Source organism: Entelurus aequoreus, linkage group LG02 (genome assembly GCF_033978785.1).
Source record: "Entelurus aequoreus isolate RoL-2023_Sb linkage group LG02, RoL_Eaeq_v1.1, whole genome shotgun sequence".
Classification (NCBI taxonomy): Eukaryota; Metazoa; Chordata; class Actinopteri; order Syngnathiformes; family Syngnathidae; genus Entelurus; species Entelurus aequoreus.
The window spans coordinates 61,385,253-61,408,760 of record NC_084732.1 but is presented as its reverse complement, the minus strand read 5'-3'; the positions used below and the strand labels follow the sequence as shown (position 1 = coordinate 61,408,760).

Genomic DNA, 23,508 nt, shown 5'->3' with positions numbered 1-23,508 from the left:
TGCCTCTGTCAGTACGTCTCTGCAGCACCCAGCATTGTCCCACCCACAGAACCATCTGATTGGTTACACGCAGAGCGGTAACAGCCAATCGGCAGTGCGTATTCAGAGCGCATGAAACAGCCAATCAGCAGTACGTATTCAGAGCGCATGTAACAGCCAATCAGCAGTGTGTATTCAGAGCGCATGTAACAGCCAATCAGCAGTGTGTATTCAGAGCGCATGTAGTCAGTGCTCCTGCGGTCTGGTGAGCAGAAAGGTGTTTAGCAGGTAAGCATAATTATAATAAACACCTCCCAGTCAACTACTAGTAACATCAATATGAGCCCGTTGACGTTCTAGAAACATAAGTAGCAGCTCAGCTCGCTCGAAGTCCTTGAGGTGAAGGCTAATTAGCTTTTAGCGTAACGTTAGCTAATTTTGCGGTGTGTGTGCGTGCGTGTGTGTGTGTGTGTGCGTGAGTTACGGACAGCAAAGCCCTGTCTGTCTGAGAGAAAGACAAGCATTATTGACCTACAGCTACAATTAACAACTAAGTTATTTCACTTTACCGTTTTCTGTGTTGATTGAGCTGTGTTGAAGTAGCAAAAAATGACATTATGTTAAATGAAGAGTTTCCTGAAGCTATCTCTGATAGTTGATATAATAATGTAACTGCATCATGAAGCCTACATGAACTCCATGGTGTTCAGGGATGAATAGTCTCTCCTATTGCTATTGTACTATTTTTTCAGCTATAGTTACATAAATCATTAGTAATGTAGCAACCTAGTTTTGAATGGCAGGGTCCCTGCTATCACATGTTGATGAAAATATAACATTTACATAACAAAAATCAACTACAGGCTTCCCAAATGCTGTAATAAATTAAGCATGATGAGTTGAGCATGTCAGCATGTGGCCCCACTCTTAACTCTTTTTTTCGGGGACGGCGTGGCGAAGTTGGGAGAGTGGCCGTGCCAGCAATCTGAGGGTTGCTGGTTCAATCCCCACCTTCTACCATCCTAGTCACGTCCGTTGTGTCCTTGAGCAAGACACTTTACCCATGCCCCTGATGGTACTGGTTAGCGCCGTGCATGGCAGCTCCCGCCATCAGTGTGTGAATGTGTGTGTGAATGGGTGAATGTGGAAAATAGTGTCAAAGCGCTTTGAGTTCCTTAAAAAGGTAGAAAAGCGCTATACAAGTACGACCCATTTACCATTTCAAACGCTTACATACAGTAAGTCATTAATTTGACTTTGTAAGTCATTATTTTGACTTAGTAAGTCATAATAATGACATACGTAGTATCTCAGGTAACTAGGACTGTTTTGTTTTTACTTTACGGAAAAATATTGAGATATATATCGTATATCGCCATTCAGCAAATGGAGCAGAAAACACAACCAAAAATTTTAGGCTTCTTCACGCGACAAAGCCGGCCTACGTCACCACAGTCTGTAGTCTATTGCCCCCCCAGGCTGTGGTGGCAGCGACGAGGTGGAGACGTGATGGCGACAGGCCGAGTTACACCAATCCTTACACCCACCCACCCCCTTCCCCGGTCTGTCTGCCGGAGAGACACCACCTTAACTAACACATTTTCTGGTGGAAACACTGTATCATGAAATGTAAATACGATATATGAAGCAACAAAATTGTGTGTTGAATATTCGGGCTTTCTTCAACTAAGGATTTTTATCATTTAATCTGATAACGTTTTTTTTTTTTTAAGAGCATAGCTAATGGGGATCCCCACATATAAAGAGTTCTCTAAGTCAGATAAACAAATAAAAATGGTAAAATTTAGTGAGGTCCCTTGATAGGCAGCGGTATGGTATGCTTCGGCTCTGGCGGAGCGCCGATTAGGCAATCAAACTTAGAGGAAGTAGAAGTTGCAACAAAGTTTTCGGAGTTGAATATGCGGAAGGCTCATTAACATTGTGGAAGGATGATTACCAGCGGGAGCAGTGAGGGAGGTCTCCGGCCCTAGGTAACTGGTCCTAGCTACACCCCATAGGCGCACTAGGGTTGATGGGCAGGCTTTGACCTGCCCGAGGTGCGCGTTGGCCCTAATCTCTAAATATTTTCCCACTACAGGTCTGTGGGGGTCTCAGCTACTCAACTAGCTTCCCCCCCAAAGAAAGAGGGAAATTAAATATCTGACATGTCGACTGCGAGGTTGATAGTCCAATCTGACTCCTCTGAATCAAATCGTTAAGACAGCCATAGAGTAGATATTATACATTGGAATTAAACAGTCTGAGTAAATTACTGTATATGAAAAACATTCTTGAGATTCAGCCCTTGAAAAGCCCTTTTTGTTCTAGCGACATGTATTTGGCGTGTGTTTATGAATTTTACTAAAGCATTTGACACAATTAATCACAATATCTTAACTAAAAAAATTAACTGTATGGCATCAGAGGGTTGGTCTTAAACTGGAATAGAAGCTATTTAACCAACAGGAAGCAATATGTTATCAGTGAATTCTCAGAGTTCGTTGCTGATCTAGTGACGCACGCCGACAATATAATCATAAGGGGGGACTTTAATATCCATATGAATACCCCATCGGACCCTCCGTGCGTGGCGCTCCAGACTATAATTGATAGCTGTGGTCTTACACAAATAATAAATGAACCCACACATCGCAACGGTAATACGATAAATCTAGTGCTTGTCAGGGGCGTCACCACCTCTAAAGTTATGATATTCCCGTATACTAAAGTAATGTCCGATCATTACCTTATAAAATTCGAAGTTCTGACTCATTGTCAACAAGCTAATAATAATAATAATAACTGCTATATCAGCCGCAACATTAATGCTGCCACAAAGATGACTCTTGCTGGCCTACTGCCTTGGGTAATGGCACCATTCCCAAATTATGTGGGCTCTATTGATAACCTCACTAACAACTTTAACGACGCCCTGCGCGAAACCATTGATAGTATAGCGCCGCTTAAGCTAAAAGGGGCCCCTAAAAGGCGTACCCCATGGTTTACAGAAGAAACTAGAGCTCATAAATTATCATGTAGAAAGCTGGAACGCAAATGGCGCGCGACTAAACTTGAGGTTTTCCATCAAGCATGGAGTGATAGTTTAATAACTTATAAACGCATGCTTACCTTAGCTAAAGCTAAATATTACTCAAATCTCATCCGCCTCAACAAAAACGATCCTAAATTTTTGTTTAGTACAGTAGCATCACTAACCCAACAAGGGACTCCTCCCAGTAGCTCCACCCACTCGGCAGATGACTTTATGAATTTCTTTAATGAGAAAATTGAACTCATTAGAAAGGAGATTAAATACAACGCATCCCAGCTACAACTGGTTTCTATTAACACAGATACCACTGTATATACGACGGATACTGCCCTCCAAAATAGTCTCTCTCTTTTTGATGAAACAACAGAGGAATTGTTAAGGCGTGTAAATGGGATAAAACAAACAACATGTTTACTTGACCCACTTCCTGGGAAACTTATCAAGGAGCTTTTTGTATTATTAGGTCCATCAGTGCTAAATATTATAAACGTATCACTTTCCTCTGGCACTGTTCCCCTAGCATTCAAAAAAGTGGTTATTCATCCTCTGCTCAAAAGACCTAACCTCGATCCTGACCTCATGGTAAACTACCGGCTGGTGTCCCACCTTCCGTTTATTTCGAAAATCCTCGAAAAGATTGTTGCACAGCAGCTAAATGAACAAAAATCTAACAATCTCTGTGAACCCTTTCAATCCAGTTTCAGGGCAAATCACTCTACGGAGACAGCCCTTGCAAAAATGACTAATGATCTATTGCTAACGATGGATTCTGATGCGTCATCTATGTTGCTGCTTCTTGATCTTAGCGCTGCTTTCGATACGTCAATCATAATATTTTATTAGAGCGTATCAAAACACGTATTGGTATGTCAGACTTAGCCTTGTTTTGGTTTAACTCTTATCTTACTGAAAGGATGCAGTGCGTCTCCCATAACAATGTGACATCGGACTATGTTAAGGTAACGTGTGGAGTTCCCCAGGGTTCGGTTCTTGGCCCTGCACCCTTTAGGACCTACATGCTGCCGCTAGGCGACATCATACGCAAATACGGTGTTAGCTTTCACTGTTATGCTGATGACACTAAGGCTGAAACGACGCGTCGACGTAGTCGACGTCATCGGTTACGTAAATACGTCGACGCCGTTTTTGTGCGTCGACGCGTCGCATAATGACGTCACACTACCGTCATGGCGAAGCGCAAAGCAGACGATCAAAGAAGACGATGCGAGCGGTGCGAGCGAGGGGGGAAAAGCATGCCAAAAGTGGTCAAAAGTGTGGGAGTATTTCAATAAACGGCCTAATAATGTTGTTGTATGCACACTGTGTCGAGCGGAAATGGCCTATCATAGCAGCACAACGGCTATGAACGAACATTTGAAAAGAAAACCATCAACTAGTCAATCGTCCGCGCGAGCATACGTTGTCATCATTACACAAAAACATGAATGTGTCATTTGTATCTGCTAGGGGTGTAACGGTACGTGTTTTGTATTGAACCGTTTCGGTGCGGGGCTTTCGGTTCGGTACGGGGGTGTACCGAACGAGTTTCTAAGCTAAAGCTAACTTTAGCTGCTAAAGTCTTAACAAGCTGCTTCGCTCCTCTGCCTCTGTCACAGCACGCAGCATTGTCCCACCCACACAACCATCTGATTGGTACACACGCAGCATTGTCCCACCCACACAACCATCTGATTGGTACACACGCAGCATTGTCCCACCCACACAACCATCTGATTGGTACACACGAAGCATTACCAGCCAATCAGCAGTGCGTATTCATAGCGCATGTAGTCAGCGCTTCAGCATGGAGCAGATAGGTGTTTAGCAGGTGAGCATCAGGCAGCGGACTCTCCCCAAATGATAATAAACACCTCCCAGTCAACTACTAGTAACATCACTATGAGCCCGTTGACCTTCTAGAAATATAAACTGCAGCTCAGCTCACTCGCAGTCCTGGCTTGAGGTGAAGGCTAATTACCTCTCAGTTCCAGCCACATCGACCCCTTCTGAGCGTAGACATGCTAACCTTTCTTCATTACAACTGTTAGTCACTCACTGGAATGAGTAGAATTGGTTATTGTGTACTGTGTTGGACTGGATGTTTATTTTGCACATTTTAAAAGCAATACTTAATGTTTACACTGTTTCAGAATATTTAGATTGGCACTTTTTTGTATTGGATGTTTATCTTTATTTTTGCACATTTTAGCAAATAAGCAATACTTTCACTTTTGTTGAAATGTTTACACTGTTGTTACATAATATTTCGTTTTGCACTTTTTTGTATTGGGTGTTTATCTTTATTTTTGCACATTTTAAAGCAAAATAAGCAATACTTTTACTTTTGAAATGCTTATACTATTGCAGAATATTAAGATTTGCACTGGATGTTGACTTTTATATGTGCACATTAAAAAGCAAATAAGCTACTTTTAATTTTGTTAAATGTTAAAAGTTTTAAATGTTTACATTGTTACAGAATATTTAGTCATGTTGTTGTCAATGTTGACTGAGTGGCCATACTTCTTTTTTTTTGTAAATAAAAGCCATGCCTTTTGAAAAAACGGGCCTACATTTATTTTTTCATCTTCATTTTGAATAAAAAAATAATCGGTAAAAGGAAAAATAATCTATAGATTAATCGAAAAAAATAATCTATAGATTAACCGATTAATCGAAAAAATAATCTACAGATTAATCGATAGAAAAATAATCGTTAGCTGCAGCCTTAGATGACACCCAACTCTACATGCCCCTAAAGCTGACCAACACGTTGGATTGTAGTCAGCTGGAGACGTGTCTTAATGAAATTAAACAATGGATGTCCGCTAACTTTTTGCAACTCAACGCCAAGAAAACGGAAATGCTGATTATCGGTCCTGCTAGACACGACATCTATTTAATAATACCACCTTAACATTTGACAACCAAACAATTACACAGGGCGACTCTGTAAAGAAAGCAAATATACATATTAGTATCTAATTAACTTTATGTTTTGGAATATGATAAGGGCCAGTAAATAATTATTTGTGGGCCGAACATGGGCCCCTGACTGCACTTTGAATGGCCCTGCTATAAAGTGTTGAATACAAGGTTAATACAGATGCACTATTTGATTATCCTGATTCCTCAGACTTTCACATTTTAACAAATACAAGAATGTCAAGTCATGTCCTTATTGTATACTTACAGGTACCTGTTCTGTTTTGTGGTCTGGTTGCCTGTGAGTCAGGAGATGTGAGGCTCTGCCTGCGGCCAACCTCATCAGTGGGCGAGGTTGGCAGAGATGACACCGGTGGTGTTTGAGCTCGCCGAGTTGGAACCAAGGAAGTGGTTGGATAGCTGCAAAACATTTGCCTGTGCAAGTACAGAAGACCGTAATCATAATTTAACAAACAAAAATAATTTATATTTGTTTAATATACTATTTTTGATCATCGTTTTTTCAGGTGTTGAAATACTATAGTACTAGAGCAGTTCTGGTCAACTTTACGCACACATGCACATTATTTGATTTGGTTAAACTATAATCAGACTATGCTGTGTTCAGTCATACTAACCAAATTCAAAGTTTACTAATGCCATATAAATATAATCACAAAGAGCCCGTGCAGTTAAAGGGTCCCTATACTTTGCTTAAAGGCACAGTTAGGCTCACACATTTTTAGAGTTAATTTCCATATTATGATAGTCTCCAAACTAAGTACTGAGGAATCACTTCCTGATGATATCCTCGCATTGTTATAACACAAGGTTAAATAACTAATATGCACAAGTTATGACCTTACCTGAGGAGACTGAGAGGCATGACCCCGGGAGACTCCGATGCAGGGGCGGTCTCAGTGTCAGTGACAGGTGTGGTTGCAGTTGTGGTATCCTCTAGAGAGGAGCTCATGAATGAGGTGGTGCTGGAGGCAGAAGGGCTTGTGGTGACAGGGGTCTGTACAAATTGCTCACCCTCTGTACCATCACCTTCACCCTCTGACTCATTCCTCACACCTAAGACAGGTGGAAGCATTCCTGTTATTTTGAGAATATTTTATATCAACATCACATTAGTAACAACAACTACAGCTTAAATGAGAGAAAATAGTCTTTAATTAACTTTATTGTTAACTCATTACTTAACGTAATACTGCTCAACAAAACAAATTACTCACAGAATCTGTGCGGCATATTTTAGCTTGTTATTCTTATTCTATATAACTTGCAATTGATTGACTTAGAATATTGGGATTGCAAATTACCTAATACCTGTCATAAGCAAGTAAACACTTGATCAAATCCAAATAAAACTCTTATTTTCTCACCGGGTTTACTCTTTCTCCCACAGGATTCTTCCAGAAGCCCATTTACTACTAGCTTGTAGATCATGGCCTGGGCCCTCTCCAGGTCTGCCAGTCCCAAAGCCCGCTTGATGGGGGAACGCAAGACTGCCCGCTTCACCATATGGCGCATTAGGAATTGAAGAGCTGCCCGCATCTCCACCTCTTCTTGGCATATTGGAGAGTTGGCAGCTGTGCTTGCACTGGCACTTAGATCAGCATTGTGCCCGGTGGATTCTGGTGGGCCCTTCAAAAGGAAATAACAGAACATCACTGGTATGTAACCAGGATAGGATGGTATAACAATCTGGATTTATAAATACCAAAAAAAAAACTTCAAACGGAACGGAACAATGTGAATAGTTTTTTATGCTACAAGATATGTAATTCTTGTCACAACCAGTACCTTTGGTATAAGCAGCAGCTCAGCATATTTGCTGCAGCTAAGCAGGACACTGAGGGTCTTCATTGCTCCCAGGTAGAGGTAGGAGAGCTGCACTGCGTGGATCTCCGTTTGGGTGGCATTTAAAGAAGGGTAGGGCTCATGACTACGGGAAGCATGCTCATGGCCTTTCTTTCTGTTTCCCTCGACAGGAGTGTGAGAGGCTACAAAGAAAAGGATGTCATTCCCACCTACCCCACTACCAACTACAGAGGAGATCTCACCATCTGACTTTGAGTTGGGTGCCACATGTGACTTGACTTCATCAAGGCTATGTGAAACTCGCAAGTCAGAGGTTGAGGGATTTGGGACAGATTCAGATCCTTTGCCAGCATTTTCTCTTGCGTCATTGTGGTTGGACATTTCACTGTCGACCTTGTCTTCGTTGTTAGTTGTTTCGTGTCCTGTCGAGTGGGCATTTCGATGCCTCTTGTCGTGGCGACGTGCACTGAGCTTAGCAGCCGTTTCTTCGTGGATGCTTGTAAGGTAGGTGAGATCCAACAGTAGCGAGGCTGTGAGGCCACGGAAACTTGCCACGTCGAAAGTCACAGGCTCGCAGGGCTCCAGGTTGTACAGGGGAGTGTCACTAGGTGACCAGAAAGTTGGGAAGCTTTAATTGGAGTGAGTCAAAAATTAAAAAGAGACAAGGGAAAGGAAAAACAAAGTGAGGGGAAGGGCAGAAGAGAAACAGCACAACAGGCTGGACATGAGATGGGAAAAATGCACATGTTATAGCACAAAATGCCTCACTAGAAAGATTTGTCCATGCAAAAAAAATTTGGTTAAAAATGAGGTGAAATGGTACAAAGAGAAAATGTCATGTAGAGTGGAGTACATATGATTGCAAGCAGCAACAGAGTGTTTCAAATAAACTTTGGTCTGCAGAAATATTTTTGATAATGGTATTGCTGTTTTACTCACATAACCATATTTGTGTGTGGTTGTGTATATTTCAACCATTAATGATTGATGATTAAAAAAAAAGTTTTTTTAAAGACTAATTTTAGATGTCATCAAATGCAAAATTAAAATGTTCATTATCCGCAAGTATAAACTAGAAATGTGAGGTTTTGTAAGACTTAGAGGTTTTACGACTAGAATACTGTATATTTTTTTTCAATTCTTCATCTAAATTTTGAATTAAGCATTACAAGCCGTTCTCATGTAACAACGTTTTGTGGTTTTGATGCAATCCCATAGATTATTATTATTATAACTATTATCCAGAATAAAGATCAATCTTTGACTATGAAAAAGGATTGGCTCCCAAAAAATGGACAGTGATGACCAGGGATGGGAAGATTAAATGGTCTACACCAAACCAGGACATACGCATGCAAGATACAAATGCATCGGTAATGCAGCTTTAAATTGTTGTGGTTTTGAGGCAAAATTTGATGTATTTTAACAAAAAATAAAACAATTACCCAAATATTTTATATTTATATTTTATATTTAGTTGACACAAATAATTAAAGGGAAAGTCCACATACGTAACAACAACATCAACAACAAGACAAGCAGGAGTCGATATACATTCATCTCCACACCTAAAATCTAAGGTTTGGCAACACTATGACTTTTACAAGAGAAACAAATGACTTTTTTCTATTACTGTATAATTCAGTTCTTGCAATTAATCTTTAAATTACTGTATTTATATGTCCTCATGCGTTCTGTGTGCAGTGTGAGTGACTTAGGTGTTAATGTAGGTATAATATATCAATCAGTTCCGGCTTACACTAAAACTCGACTGACGTGCGTTGCCGTCATAGGAATAGACCGTGTCTGTCAACTGGGGACCCATTTTGAAACTGCACAGGACAACTTTAACAAAATAGCTTAACTCTGGTTGTTGTCAAATGTCAACATGCTCAAGAATGGGATGTGAACAAAGTCATGTGACAGAAAATAAGTCCTATATCCGAAAACAGTCATTTCCAAAGTTGAGATATTGACTTAGCCACAATAGTCAATTAACCTCACAACAATTTCTACAACCTTACATTGTTGGTTTAATACATTTCTAATTTATGATGTTGGTGTAGGTCTTTTTTCATCATCAAAAATGGCACGGCACACTTTGAAATTGTGACAATGAGTTTACTTGTTTGCACCTTGCTGTCAAGTAGTGAAATCCGTTATGCTACAACTGTGTCATGATGCAGCAACTGCAAAGGCCAAACTTAATAATCAATACAGTATCAATGTTCGCTTGATCAAATACAATCCCTAAAAATATCAAGACCAGCTGAGGGGCGAAGTTGGTGTTTTGCACACCCACTCACTGACATCAGTCCTTTCATGCGTGCATGTCTGCGCAACGTTGATATTTGCAGCATAGTGTAAAGTGAATTTCCACTTAAAGGATTATGATCAGTATGGTGAATACACAATTATGGCAATCCATAACACATATGCACCAAAGTATAGACATTAAATTGCAAAAAAGTACCTGATAGTGATCTCGGCCTCGTCCCATTGCACCTTGGCTGAAGTACTGCCTTCTTTTACAACTCCGAGCAATGTTGCATGCCGCCCAGTCTGCTTGTGAACACATCGCCCGCCAACACGAAGACCTGCATCTGCCCCTCCAATTACAGCCAGGACTGGCCATACCTCAGTGCAAAGTGTTCTAAGGAAGTGCTCTGATAACTCGCCTAAGCCATGATGTCGTCCGTGCCGGCCTCTTTCTTCCTCGGTTTTTGTAGGTGCTTCCTGATTTTCCCGATGGGTGTCATGCTCCTCCCGACTCTGCACTGAGCGACTCTTTTTTAGCCGCTGACCCCCGCTGCTTCCAGAGGAACTTGCTGACTCTCTGAAGCAAGGCTTGATTTTATAAAGACGTTCAATCATGGTTTTGTTAATACGATGTGTCCAGTCGTCAGTGCGGTGTAAGATTCGGATTAACTGTGTGGTGGCTTCGGCCAGGACAGTGGCCATTGGGCTGCAAACTGGGTCTCCTGGCAAAAGGTCTCGGGGCGTACCGCGCATTTGCATGTCACAGATCTTAACCTGGAAATGAACAATATAAGATGAGAGAATATAGGAATATAGTTCAAGGACTTCTTTTTTCCCCCTCTTACCTTCTCCCCTGGGTTACTGCTATAGAACATCACACAGGGGTAAAGTTCTGTGGCATCCACGTCCTCAAAGGCTAATTTGGGTTCCTGTGGAGTCACATATTCGCAGTTCAGGAAAGAAATGTTTCATTGAGTCCTTTGAATGGCAGAACAATAAAGTAAACATACAATACATCGCCATTGTTTGGTATCATTGCTTACTTTCCAGTTTAACAAACACGTGGATGACAATGGTGCTGATGGCCATTGTAAATAGTTTATGCTTGAAAGTGTTTTTTTTTCTTTCAAAAAATGGCAGTTATGCAAGTAAAAAAGGCAATTAATTATTCAAACATCCATTTAAAATGATTTTACTGTAAGAGATATATCAACATTTATGTTGATAACCAATGAAACACCGTAATCTCACCTCTCCATTCTTTCCAAACGAGATGGTTCTAGCCTCCATGTCCAGAACACAAGTGATGAAGTCTCCCTGGGTAAAACTTGTAAGTGTGAGAGTTTGTTCTCCATTATGGTAGAGGTTGCCACTGTATGCGCGGTATAACCACATATCTGATGTGGTGCGGTGGTTGAAGTCATGCACAGGCCATCGTGAAACACCTACGCATGTTCCCTCATTGCCACGGTTCTCTTTTACGATGTGAAACTATGGTAGGGAGGAAAAATGTGTGAAAATACAAATCCAAAATGTCAACCAGCAGTCAAATTCTTCTTTCATTAATGGAAAACAACATATTTACATCAGTTATTTTTGTTCTGATGTGTATCGACTCCAGCTTCTGACTTGACCATCAATTTATTAGTTGGGATCATGTTATTTTGCAACTGCATGATTTTTATAATGCTGGAACAATAATAAGGCAATATTGTACCTTCCATTGATAGCACCCAGAGGAGACACCAGTGGAGGCCAGCCCATAGCCTTTACCCCCACTGCCATGGGTCAACCCTTGTCCGTTTTCCACTACACAACACTGCGCCTTCTCAGGGTCAAATGACACTTCCTGAACGGGGAGGTTCTCCTCCTCGTCCTCCGAGTCTCCCTATTGATTTAAAAACTGTTAGTCCATCAAACAATTGTATACTATTAGGATACAGTTTAGGGAGATAAAAGTGCTTGGTTTCTAACCTGTAGTTTGAGTTCATGTACTTTTTCTTTAATCTGGACTGAGTGCTTAGCTTGAGCAATGGGAGCTTCCCACATGCAGTCAGACAGCAAAGAGAATAGTCGCTCAACAACCTGGAAGACAAAAAAAAATAGATCACATCAAATTTCAGCCAGATTGTTTTTTTCTTAAAGACTGCAGCAAAAGGTGCTCACAGAATCGAGCATATTGTGAGCAGAGGCAACTGCGTATGGAATGTCTGTGAAATGTACCCAGTCATCAGAGCTTCTGTAGTCGCGTGCACTGGCACATTTTTGTTTCCAATGAAATTTCTATGAAACACTACGATTCCCACCATCTTCGCGAAATGTTTACTTGTTTCTTTCATGGGGTCTACACTGATGACGAGGAAGTGGATAGATAGACAAAGGTGTGGAAATGTAAATGCCACTGTTGCTCTGAAAGTACTTGCTACCTACCTTCTACTCTGAGCAGTGTAATCACCTGGGCACATCAAATATGTCTGAAATTGTCTCAGAGGTAAGTCATACAAAACATTTAATTTAACTATTGCACTGATTCTGATTTTATGGTATGCTGTGGTGGCAAATGCAGATCAGTGTTATGGTGTTATTTAATTATCAATGTGAAAAATACATGCTGACCATTGTGTTGTGTAACATCAGTGCTGTTGTAAAATTTTAACTTGTGCACACAGGCACACAGCAGGAGCCTAAGCAGAAAAGCCCAGACTTTCCTCTCCCCAGCCACTTCGTCTAGCTCCTCCCAGGGGTATCCTGAGGTGTTCCCAGGCCAGCTGGGAGACACAGACCCCCAACATGTCCTGGTCTTCCCGTGGCCTCCTACTAGTCGGAGCTACCCTAAACACCTCCCCGAGGCGCCTAGGGGGCATCCTGACCAGATGCCCAAACCATCTCATCTGGGTCCTCTTGATATGGAATGGCAGAGCTTCTCATCCTATCTCTAAGGGAGAGCCCCACAACCCACAGGAGTAAGCTCATTTTGGTCGCTTGTACCCGTGATATTGTCCTTTCTGTAACGACCCAAAGCTCATGACCATTAGTGAGGATAGGAACGTAGATCAACCGGTAAATTGGGAGCTTTGCCTTCCATCTCAGCTCCTTCACCATGACGAACTATACAAGGTCCGCATCCCTGGAGACGCCGCATTGATCCGCCTGTCGATCTTATGAGCCACCCTTCCCTCACTCATGAACAAGACTCCAAGGTATTTCAACTCCTCCATGGGGCAAGATCTCCTCCCCAACCTGGAGATGACACTCCACGTTTTTCTGATATCATAGTTGCAATGACAGCTGCGTTATATTGTAAATAGAAACTAACTGCTAATCCAATTAGCTATTATGTCTAATCTGCGCACACTAATTTCAGACTATATGTGGTATATTTGCTGCCATTGTTTACATTGATATTCACTTTATATACATATAATAGGATATAAGGAGTATTATACATTGGTATTTCAGATACTTAAGTATTTAGCATTTATCAATTATGCAAATTAGACAATGAACATTGAACTCCCCCAAGCAAACCAGTGACACAGATGGGAGTGCTGTTCTGTGGGAAAGAAAGTAGTTAGTGTTCAAGCTCGAAAAATTAGTCCTCCAAACAAATGTTTTGTCTGATGACTAAACTGACTGATGTATTGAGCTCCGAATGCATTGGACTATACTTGTTTGGAGTTTACGAAATTTGGTCTTTTACATTAACATGAAAAGATAAAGGTATACCTGTGTCATTTGGTCGTCTTCCATATTGGCCTCACACGCCGGTAGGACAGCCTCCAAAACATGAAGCGCAAGAAGTCGAGTTCTCAGGTTCCCCACCAGAGGGACCCCTAAATTGATAATATGAGTGAGGGACCTATACAACTTTTATCTGATTAAATATTTTCAGTAAAAACATTGTCATACCTGAGCAGCATTTCTGTGCAGCAATATTGAGTAACACTTCAGTCCATTTGGGGGAGGCCATCTTGGACTGGATGGCTTTGGATGACACCACTCTCCTTAAGAAGACTAGAAAATCTCCCAGGTGTAGCTCAGCAGTATGTTGATTGCGTAGTAAAGCTAAAAAAAAAAAGCAACAATAAAATGACTTTTGAAAAATCATACGCCAAACCAAAACCAATTGCCGGTACTATTACAATAGTAGTGAATATTTTAATTATTTCTTTATAAGGGAATGAGACCAAGTTTATTTAGTTACCTCTGAAGTCTTTCTTCTCAGAGTCAGCAGAGTCCTCTTGTTTGCTGTCTTGGTGCTTTTCAGAAAACAAGATGCTAACTCCTGCCTGCGCCAGAAGGTTCTTCAGTTGGCTGCAGAGGAGGTCCAGCAATGACTGGACAATCTTTGGACCTAATTTGTCTGCATATGTCCTGTAACATTAAGTGGAGCCAATGTTAAAAAAAATTTTAGTTTTCATGCCTACCGTATTGCTTCTGCAAGACACCAATTACCCAGTACTGATGGCTAGTATCTGCAGCAGCCGTGTGGAGGCCACTTTGAGAGCAGTGTTAAGCTGGGATACTCCTGGTTTGTGTAGAAGCTGGAGGGGCTGTCCCAGCATGGTCTCTGTACCACACAGCTGGGACAGCACATTGAGTAACCCACTGGAGATGGCCAGGGAAACGTCTACAGGCTGGTAACGCACACTCAGAGCAAATACAGTCACCAGCAGAAGGCGTTGCTGGGCTTCTGATTTGAACAAAACCAAAAGAGCAAGCTGTTAAGGATTGCTACTGGAAAATTACTTTGCATGCAGATAAGCATCAAATCACTCACTCACACATTTCATCAAGTTGTAATTGAATTAAAGTCACTGAATGTCAAATATCTAAATAGTTTAACATCATTTTAACATGATAATAAAGCTGTATAAACAATCATCAGGTCATTTTGATCTGGGTTTAAAGCAGGTGGCCCTCTGTGGTGTTACCCATTTATTCTCAAAGCTTTTTATGATGTTCATTTTCACTTCCAAGGTGTGGACTTTTTTTTCTTTGGCGCACCGCCGATTGGGTAACATAATGATGAGTAAAAAGTAAACTAAAAACAATGTTTTTTGTATTTTTCCTCAGCGTAGCAGTCTCACTCGACGGACACACCGTGCAGCAGTAGTCGGCTGCCTCATGCACACACAGCCGCTGGTGCACTTAGGCTACTGTGTCCTTCTACAGCGCGGGCTGCAATAAGTTCTTGAGCTGATCTCTTTTTACCTCACCGGAATTACAATTTTAATAAATTTAGGGGAGCAATGAAACATTATTTCTCGGAACACCATAAACTCAGGACCACCTGTATTTTTTTTTAAGATCTTACCTATGTGGTGTTTGTTCGCCTGCAATGCTCTCTCCAGTGTTACAGATAGTTGCTCGTATATTTTATGAACTGCTGTCTGGATTTCCAATTGGAGGCTTCTCTTAGCTACTTTGACACCATCCTGTAAAGAAATCAAACAGGGTAAAATACATCAGCTTTAACTATAAATCCCACTAAATACATACAGTATTGGGTTTGGATCCTTTTTCAAATTCCACTTTTACATTGCAAAGTTGCTAACCTGATAATGGTGCAGCTGCACACTCTCTCTTTTCTGACCACCATTGCCAATGGTGGCCAAGCCAAAACAACCAGCCAGGAACTGCAGCCGGACAGAGGTGAGTAGGGAAGAGGACTGGAAGGTACCGCAAGGACGATCTGTATTCCCCGGCTGGCCGCCTTTCTCTTCCATACCAGCAATTAACACCACAATTTGATGCAGGGCTTCTAACCTCAGCTGGAGACACAAACATTGCATTAGCCAAGTGCAGACATTAGGAGTTTATATTATACTCACTGAACTATATACTAGAAGCATTTATTGTTTGAGAAGAAACTAACATTTAGGGCTATATAAATAAACATTGATTGATTGATTGATTGATCTTAATGCTACTGAATGTGGTATTGATTTTAACTGGGTTAAATACTTTTTTTTTTTTTTGGTAGTATAACTTTGCCAGCCATCATTACAAGACAAACAAATAGACACTTCTAATTACATGTTCTTTAGGGATGTCCGATAATGGCTTTTTGCCGATATCTGATATTGTCCAAATCTTTAATTACCGATATCAACCGATACCGATATCAACCGATACTGATGTATACAGTCGTGGAATTAACACATTATTATGCCTAATTTGGACAACCATGCATGGTGAAGATAAGGTCCTTTTTTCAAAAATGTATAAAATAAAATAAGATAAATTAAAAACATTTTCTTGAATAAAAAAGAAAGTAAAACAATATAAAAACAGTTCCATAGAAACTAGTAATTAATGAAAATGAGTAAAATTAACTGTTAAAGGTTAGTACTATTAGTGGACCAGCAGCACGCACAATCATGTGTGCTTACGGACTGTATCCCTTGCAGACTGTATTGATATATATTGATATATAATGTAGGAACCAGAATATTAATAACAGAAAGAAACAACCCTTTTGTGTGAATGAGTGTAAATGGGGGAGGGATGTTTTTTGGGTTGGTGCACTAATTGTAAGTGTATCTTGTGTTTTTTATGTTGATTTAATAAAAAAGTAAAAATAAAAAGACGATACCGATAATAAAAAAAACGATACCGATAATTTCCGATATTACATTTTAAAGCATTTATCGCATCTCTAATGTTCTTCAGTATGTGTCTATGTTAACATTTTAAACAGTAACATAACTATTGAACAGAAGAACTAGTGCAGCAAAGTGTCTCGATATTTCTACCAGATACTCTTTATGGGACAGGGATAGGATCTTCTTACTCCTTTTAGACTTTTATCTATTTCAGTGCAGATGTGATTGTTGATTGTACTTAATAATGTTGAATATGATCTAAATGAAATTGATTATTTTGCAATAACTAAATTGCACTTATTACTTTATCACATGATCGAATGGACTCGTGGGGTAGTGAGTGTGCAATGGGTTATGAACGTGTTGACTATCTTTGTATTTATTTCTATCAAGTAAAGATGCGGTCATCATTAAGAGCTGATGTGCAGCAATCCCATGACAGTCAGTTTCTAATGCACCTCTGTTGCAAACATGCACATGCTTGGGCATAGCCAAGTACACCCAATTGTGGTACATGGAAGAGAACATAAAGGAGTATGTTCTCTCCTCATGGGAAGTAAGACGAAATTACTCTGTTATAATGTAGGGGTGCCCGATATACATTTTTCACTTCTGATACAGTACCAATATTAGGGCCTTTAATATTGGCCAATACTTACATTAATCCAATATGACACCAGCATAGTACATACTTTAATTATTTTGTAATGTTGAATGTTTGAAAAGGCTTGAACAAGTCAAATTTAGAGAAAAATCGGTAGGTATAAATACAGTAACCTTATGACAAATTGAAATTGAGTAGTATTTTTTGGGGGGGCAACACTGAGTGGCCATAATTCATTAATTTAAGATCATGACACAGTAAGTTGAATGATACGCAAACCCGTCTGTTACTGGATATTTTCCACTATGTTTCTTCCTTGGAGACTTTGTATCTTTAAGTAATATGCAACTTTAAATATTTGATACTTGTTTGTATTGACAAATGTGGTGTTTGGACTGCAATATTGTTCAATTAGGACACGTGTGTCTAGGTTGTGTGCTATTGTGTGCTTAGCTGTTGTGTAGCTGCTAGCTCCTAGTAGCCTACCATGTTTACCTTTTGTAAATCACTTAACTAAAACACAAGAAAGGGCCAACCTTTGTGTGCTTATTAGAGGACATTTAGATGTTGACTGGCTGTCCAGCCTTGCATTTAAACAAATGCACTGTAAAACTGCTTGTATCTGAGCTTATATCAACCATTTTACAGAAATGCAAATATCATTTTTTTTGCTGAATTGGACTGATATCTGATATACATTTTTCCCTATCAAAATGTTTAGCTTTACATGTGAAGGCTCAGAAAATATTGTTCTTTCCGTACAATTGTTTTGTTTTGAACTGCTCAAAACTGGGGACATTCATTGGGACATTATTTGGAGTTAGATTTACTCAGGCCAATATCAGTTTTTACTTGTTGGGCCAAAATGTTATCTTTCAGGATATTATCACAAAGCATATTTCCACTCAAACAGTACGATTATTGTGTTCATGCCATTTTGTGGTAATTTGACAACGATAATGTCTGAATTGAACAATTATAAAAATACTACAAGTTGAAGCAAATATTCTTTTACCTTTCCCCGAGCTACTGGTAGGTCACAAGCTACCTGTTAAAGCCTTCTGTTTTGATGCAATTGCCTACTGTTTATTGTGGCAACATTTATTTTATTTTGGATCATTTAGCACAATACAACCTCTAAAACAATAAAACTGTTACCGCATTGAAAATAGTTAAACATTTTAAAATGATTAATTGTGAGGTAACTATCGCAGTATTGTGATTGATCAAAATTCAACATTTTATCAATTGATAAAATAGTCATTAATATTATATTACCCTGTCATTGGCAGTAAACTGCGGTTGGCCACTGAGGAAAAAAAACATTTTCTGCAGCCTTCCATGGGTTGAAATTAATTAATTTTTTGTATTTACCATTCTGGAACACAGTATTGTTGTAAAATGAATCTGCTGTGTAACATGCACAACACAAACAAGTCAATAACTCACCTCTGCCCTGCTCTGCTGCTGTTCCATGGCAAGAATCATGGCCTGTGGACTAGTGGACATGCTTTCTTCTGGTTCTTTGAATGCTGGAGTTAGGCCAATATCACCGCTGATGAAGCTGATCATATTCTCAATAAGAGCATGAATACCAAGAGAGCGGTTTAGGTTCAGGTCTGATTCTTCATACGAGTATGCAAAAATGTAGCTGCGTTGACAACTCAGTTTTGCACGAAACCAGGACTCTGCCAGGGAGTCTGGAGAGCTATGAAGTAGACCTGAGGAAGGGATGAGTTGAGGAGAACGGTTTTAGGAGGATAAACCCATAATATCATTTGTTTGAGGGATGCATTATGTTGTTACAAGCACATATCCCACATTCAGAGCAAAGCATTACATTTCCACTGAAAATTTTTCAAACACACAAACTCTAGTTGTTCAAGGCAGCACAAATCAGCTATTATGACTTTTTTTTTTTTTTTTTAAATGAGTGCAGTTTTCCATACTACTACTGAAGCCAGTGTCAATGTAGACAATTTGATATTACAAAGGAATCCTATCAGGCATGATAAATCCAATTTTACACAAGGCAAGAAAGACATTTCTGTGCAAAGTAACAAAATCTTTTTTTTTTGTCGATATTGTTGTACGGTGTATATTGTCATGTGAAAAAATAAGTACATTACAGAATAACATTTTAACGGTTTTACACTTGATACAGTTCCTATAAATAAAACAGATTTTCCAAATAATCCCAAATGTTGCAAATAATGGTGTTAAAATGCATATTAACTTCTGAAGGATTGTCTAGGCAAAACTAGTTTGCCAATACAGTACAAATAAACACTAGGCCTTCTGGAGTAGCAATGCTCTGGAAAGCTAAATGGTTGTTTGGGTTTGATTGATTCACCCACAGTGATTTTAATAAAACAAAAAAAAAACAAAAACAAAAAAGTATCGCATGCAAGAACAGCCTTGAAACATTGCTGCCCACTGCTCTCCTCGCCTTCCAGGGGGTGATCAAGGGTGATGGGTCAAATGCAGATAATAATTTAGCCACACCTAGTGTGTGTGTGACAATCATTGGTGCTTTAACTTAACATTTTTCAACTGTAGTATTTTTGAAATATTAAATTAATGGTCAAAATGCCATTATGCCTGTGCCAGGGACTGGGGGACAATTTATCAAACATACATTTCCATTGGGCAATAGTTTCTCCAAACCAAACTGCATTTACTTTGCTCCATTTCAATCGAACATGTTAAAGGGGAAATCCACTTTATTTTTATTTTGCCTATCGTTCACAATTATGAAAGACATGAAGACGGATGGATTTTATTTTTTAATGCATTGTAACTCGTAAATAACCGTGAACAAAAGTCCGCTTACAGCAGAACCAGTGGGAAGTCCTCTATTCCGCCCATAAAATCCAATAAATAACCATTCAAAGAGCGCCAACAATACTCCATTTACATTAGGTGATTTAAATATTAACCAAGTATTAGTGATATTGTTATTATAAGCGCTAACGCAGACAAACTATTTATAGCGGCGACATGATCACTACTCTGTGTCCCTATGTTTACATCATCGAGTGGTCTGCTGTTTCCTTGGTTCCCTACTCCTTGGAAGTTTTGTAGATCATAAATCATGCCTCTCACCTGGAAATAAGATGGCTGAAGATGTAATTCGACAAGTTGGTAAACTTTGACAGCCATTTAAGACCTGGAGCTGGCGAGAACGACACGAAAAGACTCTTGTGTGACAATTGAACTTGTTTTTAGGCAATGGATCTTCTGAGAAAAAAATACTAACTTTAAACAACACAAGTTCGTTACAAGACACAAAACTTTACAATACTAGCTAATAATAAGTTTAAATTGCTAATTTACTATACCAAGAAATCTTACAGAGACAATTTTGACTTGTTCCATTGGCAGATTTTTTTAGCTCATTAAAAGAAAAAAATCTGCCAATAGAACAAGTCAAAATTGTCTCAGTAAGATTTCTTGAAATAGGAAATTAGCAATTAAAACGTATTAGCTATACTTACTAGTATTGTGAAGTTGTGATAATCAAAAGTAGTATTTTTTTTTCCTCAGAAGATCTATTGCCTAAAAACAAGTTCTTAGGTCTCACTGGAGTTTTTTTTTAGATAATTTTACTAGAAATTAGAAATATATACTTAGTGGGACTGTGAGTTTTTCCAGTGATGGTATTTTGTGTCTTGAAGTTTATAAATTCAAAAAGTCTCATGTCGTTTCATAATTTTTCCTATTTCCTTTTCTTGTGGAGTCAGGTATATGGTCTATTACAGGGGTCGGCAACCTCAAAGAGCCATTTTGACCAGTTTCACAAATTAAAGAAAACAATGGGAGCCACAAAACTCTTTTGAAATTTAAAATGAAATAACACTGCATACAAAGTTTTTTTTTACTTTGTGCTATGTATAAACCAGGGGTTTCAAACACGCAGCCCGCGTCTTAATGTGAAAATTTAATGTTAGTGCGGACCACGAGTTTTATATGAATGGCGCTTGACAGCGTCATACTTGCCAACCCTCACGATTTTACCGGGAGATCCCTGAAATTTAAGTCTACTTTTCTCTCAATTGTTTGCTGATTTTCACCCGAACAACAATAGTAGCCTCCTCCACAACCAGCATTGACAACGTGCCAGTCCAGGTACATGTTGTATGCAGCTTCGGCTTGCACACGTACGTATGTGACAGCAAGGCATACTTGGTCCACAGCCATACAGGTTACACTGACGGTTGCGATATAAACAACTTTAACACTCTTACTAATATACGCCACACTGTGAACCCACACCAAACAAGAATGACAAACACATTTCGGGGAAACATCCGCACTGTAACACAACATAAACACAACAGAACAAATACCCAGAATCCCATGCATCCCTAACTCTTCCGGGCTACATTATACACCCCCGCTACCACCAAACCCCGCCCACCTCAACCGACGGAGGGAGGGCGGGGGGAGATGTGTGGGGGGCAGGGTTGGGGGGGAGGGGTTTGGTGGTAGCGGGGGTGTATAATGTATTAGTAAGAGTGTTAAAGTTGTTTATATCGCCACCGTCAGTGTAACCTGTATGGCTGTGGAACAAGTATGCCTTGCTGTAGCATACGTGTGCAAGCAGAAGATGAATTCAACATGTACCTGGACTAGCACGTTGATACGGTTGGCTGTAGAGGGCGCTAAATGCTTTGTCAATACAGTATCCCCTTATTATAGTTGACAGGGTGAAAACCGGAGAATAATTGCCCCGGGAGATTGCTGGGAGAGGCACTGAAATCCGGCATTCTCCCGGGTAAATCGGGAGAGTCGGCAAGTATGCAGTTGAGCCGCATCAGAGTGGTCAAAGTGCCGCATGCGGCTCCGGAGCCGCAGGTTGCCGACCCCTAGGCTATTAGAATGTTTCTTAATCATAGCGCAGCGGCCCAACAATGGCCCTAGAGTGCAAGCCATTATCTATTTCTCAGCTGTGGTCCGTATGGTGGTCTTTTTTTGTACATTGGATAGATTTATTTTTGTAATAAGCCTGACCGACAGTGCATTCAGAGAGTATTCACAGCGCTTCACTTTTACCGTATTTTGTTATGTTACAGCCTCATTCCAAAATGGAATACATTCATTTTTGTCCTCAAAAAATCTTCACACAATAACCTATGACAATGTAAAAACATTTGGGGGAAATGTTTCCAAATTTACGAAAAATACAAACGGAAGAAATCACATGTATATAAATACTCACAGCCCTTGCCATGAAGCTCAAAAGTGAAATCAGGCACATCCTGTTTCAACTGATCATCCCTGAGATGTTTCTAAAGCTTAATTGGAGTCCACCTGCGGTAAATTTAGTTGGTTGGACATGATTTGGAAAGTCGATGTATATAAAGTCCCACACTTGACAGTGCATGGCAGAGCACAAATGAAGTGGAAGGAATTTTCTGTAGACCTCAGACAGGATTGTCGTGAAGTACAAATCTAAACTGAGCGATGACCAACAACCTGATGGGCACTCTGTCAGAGCTACAGCATTCCTCTGTGGAAAGAGGAGAACCTTCCAGAAAGACAACCATTTCTGCAGCAATCCAATGAAGTGGCCAGACAAAAGCCATTTTTCTGTAAAACGTTTGCCAAAAAAACATCCGAAAGACTCTTAGACCATTAGAAACAAAATTCTCTCGTCTGATGAGACAAATAATGAACTCTTTAGCATGAATGCCAGGCGTCATGTTTGAAGCAAACCAGGCACCGCTCATCCCCAGGCCAATACCATCCCTATAGTGAAGCATGGTGGCAGCAGCATCATGCTGTGGATGTCTCTCAGTGGCAGGAACTGGGAGACTAGTCAGGATAGAGGGAAAGATTAATGCAGCAATGTACAGAGACATTCTGGATGAAAACCTGCTTCAGAGCACTCCTGAACTCAGACTTGGGTGACGGTTCATCTTTCAAAAGGACCACGACCCTGACCACACAGCCAAGATATTAAAGGAATGTCTTCAGTAATCTGTAAATGTCCATGAGTGGCGCAGCCATAGCGCACCAACGCTTCCCATCCAACCTGATACAAATAGAGGTGCTGCAAAAAAGAATGGGGTAACTGCCCAAAGATAGGTGTGCCAAGCTTGTGGCATTGTCTTCAAAAAGACTTGAGGCTGTAATTGCTGCCAAAGGTGCATCAACAAAGTTTTGAGCGAGGCTGTGAATACTTATGTACACGAGGTGATTTTATTCATAATGAATTTGCAAAAAAAAAAAAAATTCCTTTCACATTGTCA

At 40.0% G+C, this 23,508-nt stretch overlaps 1 protein-coding gene across 10 annotated transcripts in view; it reads right to left on the bottom strand.

Moving 5' to 3' along the window:
- herc1 (HECT and RLD domain containing E3 ubiquitin protein ligase family member 1) overlaps positions 1–23,508 on the bottom strand; it is a 159,237-nt gene that overhangs the window by 60,037 nt on the left and 75,692 nt on the right. For 6 of the 10 annotated variants that reach the window (XM_062030430.1, XM_062030431.1, XM_062030432.1 and 3 more), the window contains exons 26-41: positions 18,704–18,975; positions 15,601–15,816; positions 15,360–15,480; positions 14,498–14,735; positions 14,247–14,416; positions 13,952–14,107; positions 13,769–13,875; positions 12,017–12,127; positions 11,760–11,930; positions 11,294–11,533; positions 10,888–10,971; positions 10,257–10,816; positions 7,766–8,411; positions 7,345–7,606; positions 6,823–7,033; positions 6,225–6,391 (exon numbers count right to left, since the gene is read on the bottom strand). In XM_062030430.1, coding sequence (XP_061886414.1) covers positions 6,225–6,391; positions 6,823–7,033; positions 7,345–7,606; positions 7,766–8,411; positions 10,257–10,816; positions 10,888–10,971; positions 11,294–11,533; positions 11,760–11,930; positions 12,017–12,127; positions 13,769–13,875; positions 13,952–14,107; positions 14,247–14,416; positions 14,498–14,735; positions 15,360–15,480; positions 15,601–15,816; positions 18,704–18,975 — 3,732 coding nt within the window. The remainder of the gene's footprint in view (positions 1–6,224; positions 6,392–6,822; positions 7,034–7,344; positions 7,607–7,765; positions 8,412–10,256; positions 10,817–10,887; positions 10,972–11,293; positions 11,534–11,759; positions 11,931–12,016; positions 12,128–13,768; positions 13,876–13,951; positions 14,108–14,246; positions 14,417–14,497; positions 14,736–15,359; positions 15,481–15,600; positions 15,817–18,703; positions 18,976–23,508) is intronic. The other 4 variants (XM_062030433.1, XM_062030438.1, XM_062030439.1 and 1 more) reach the window with 3 other exon arrangements.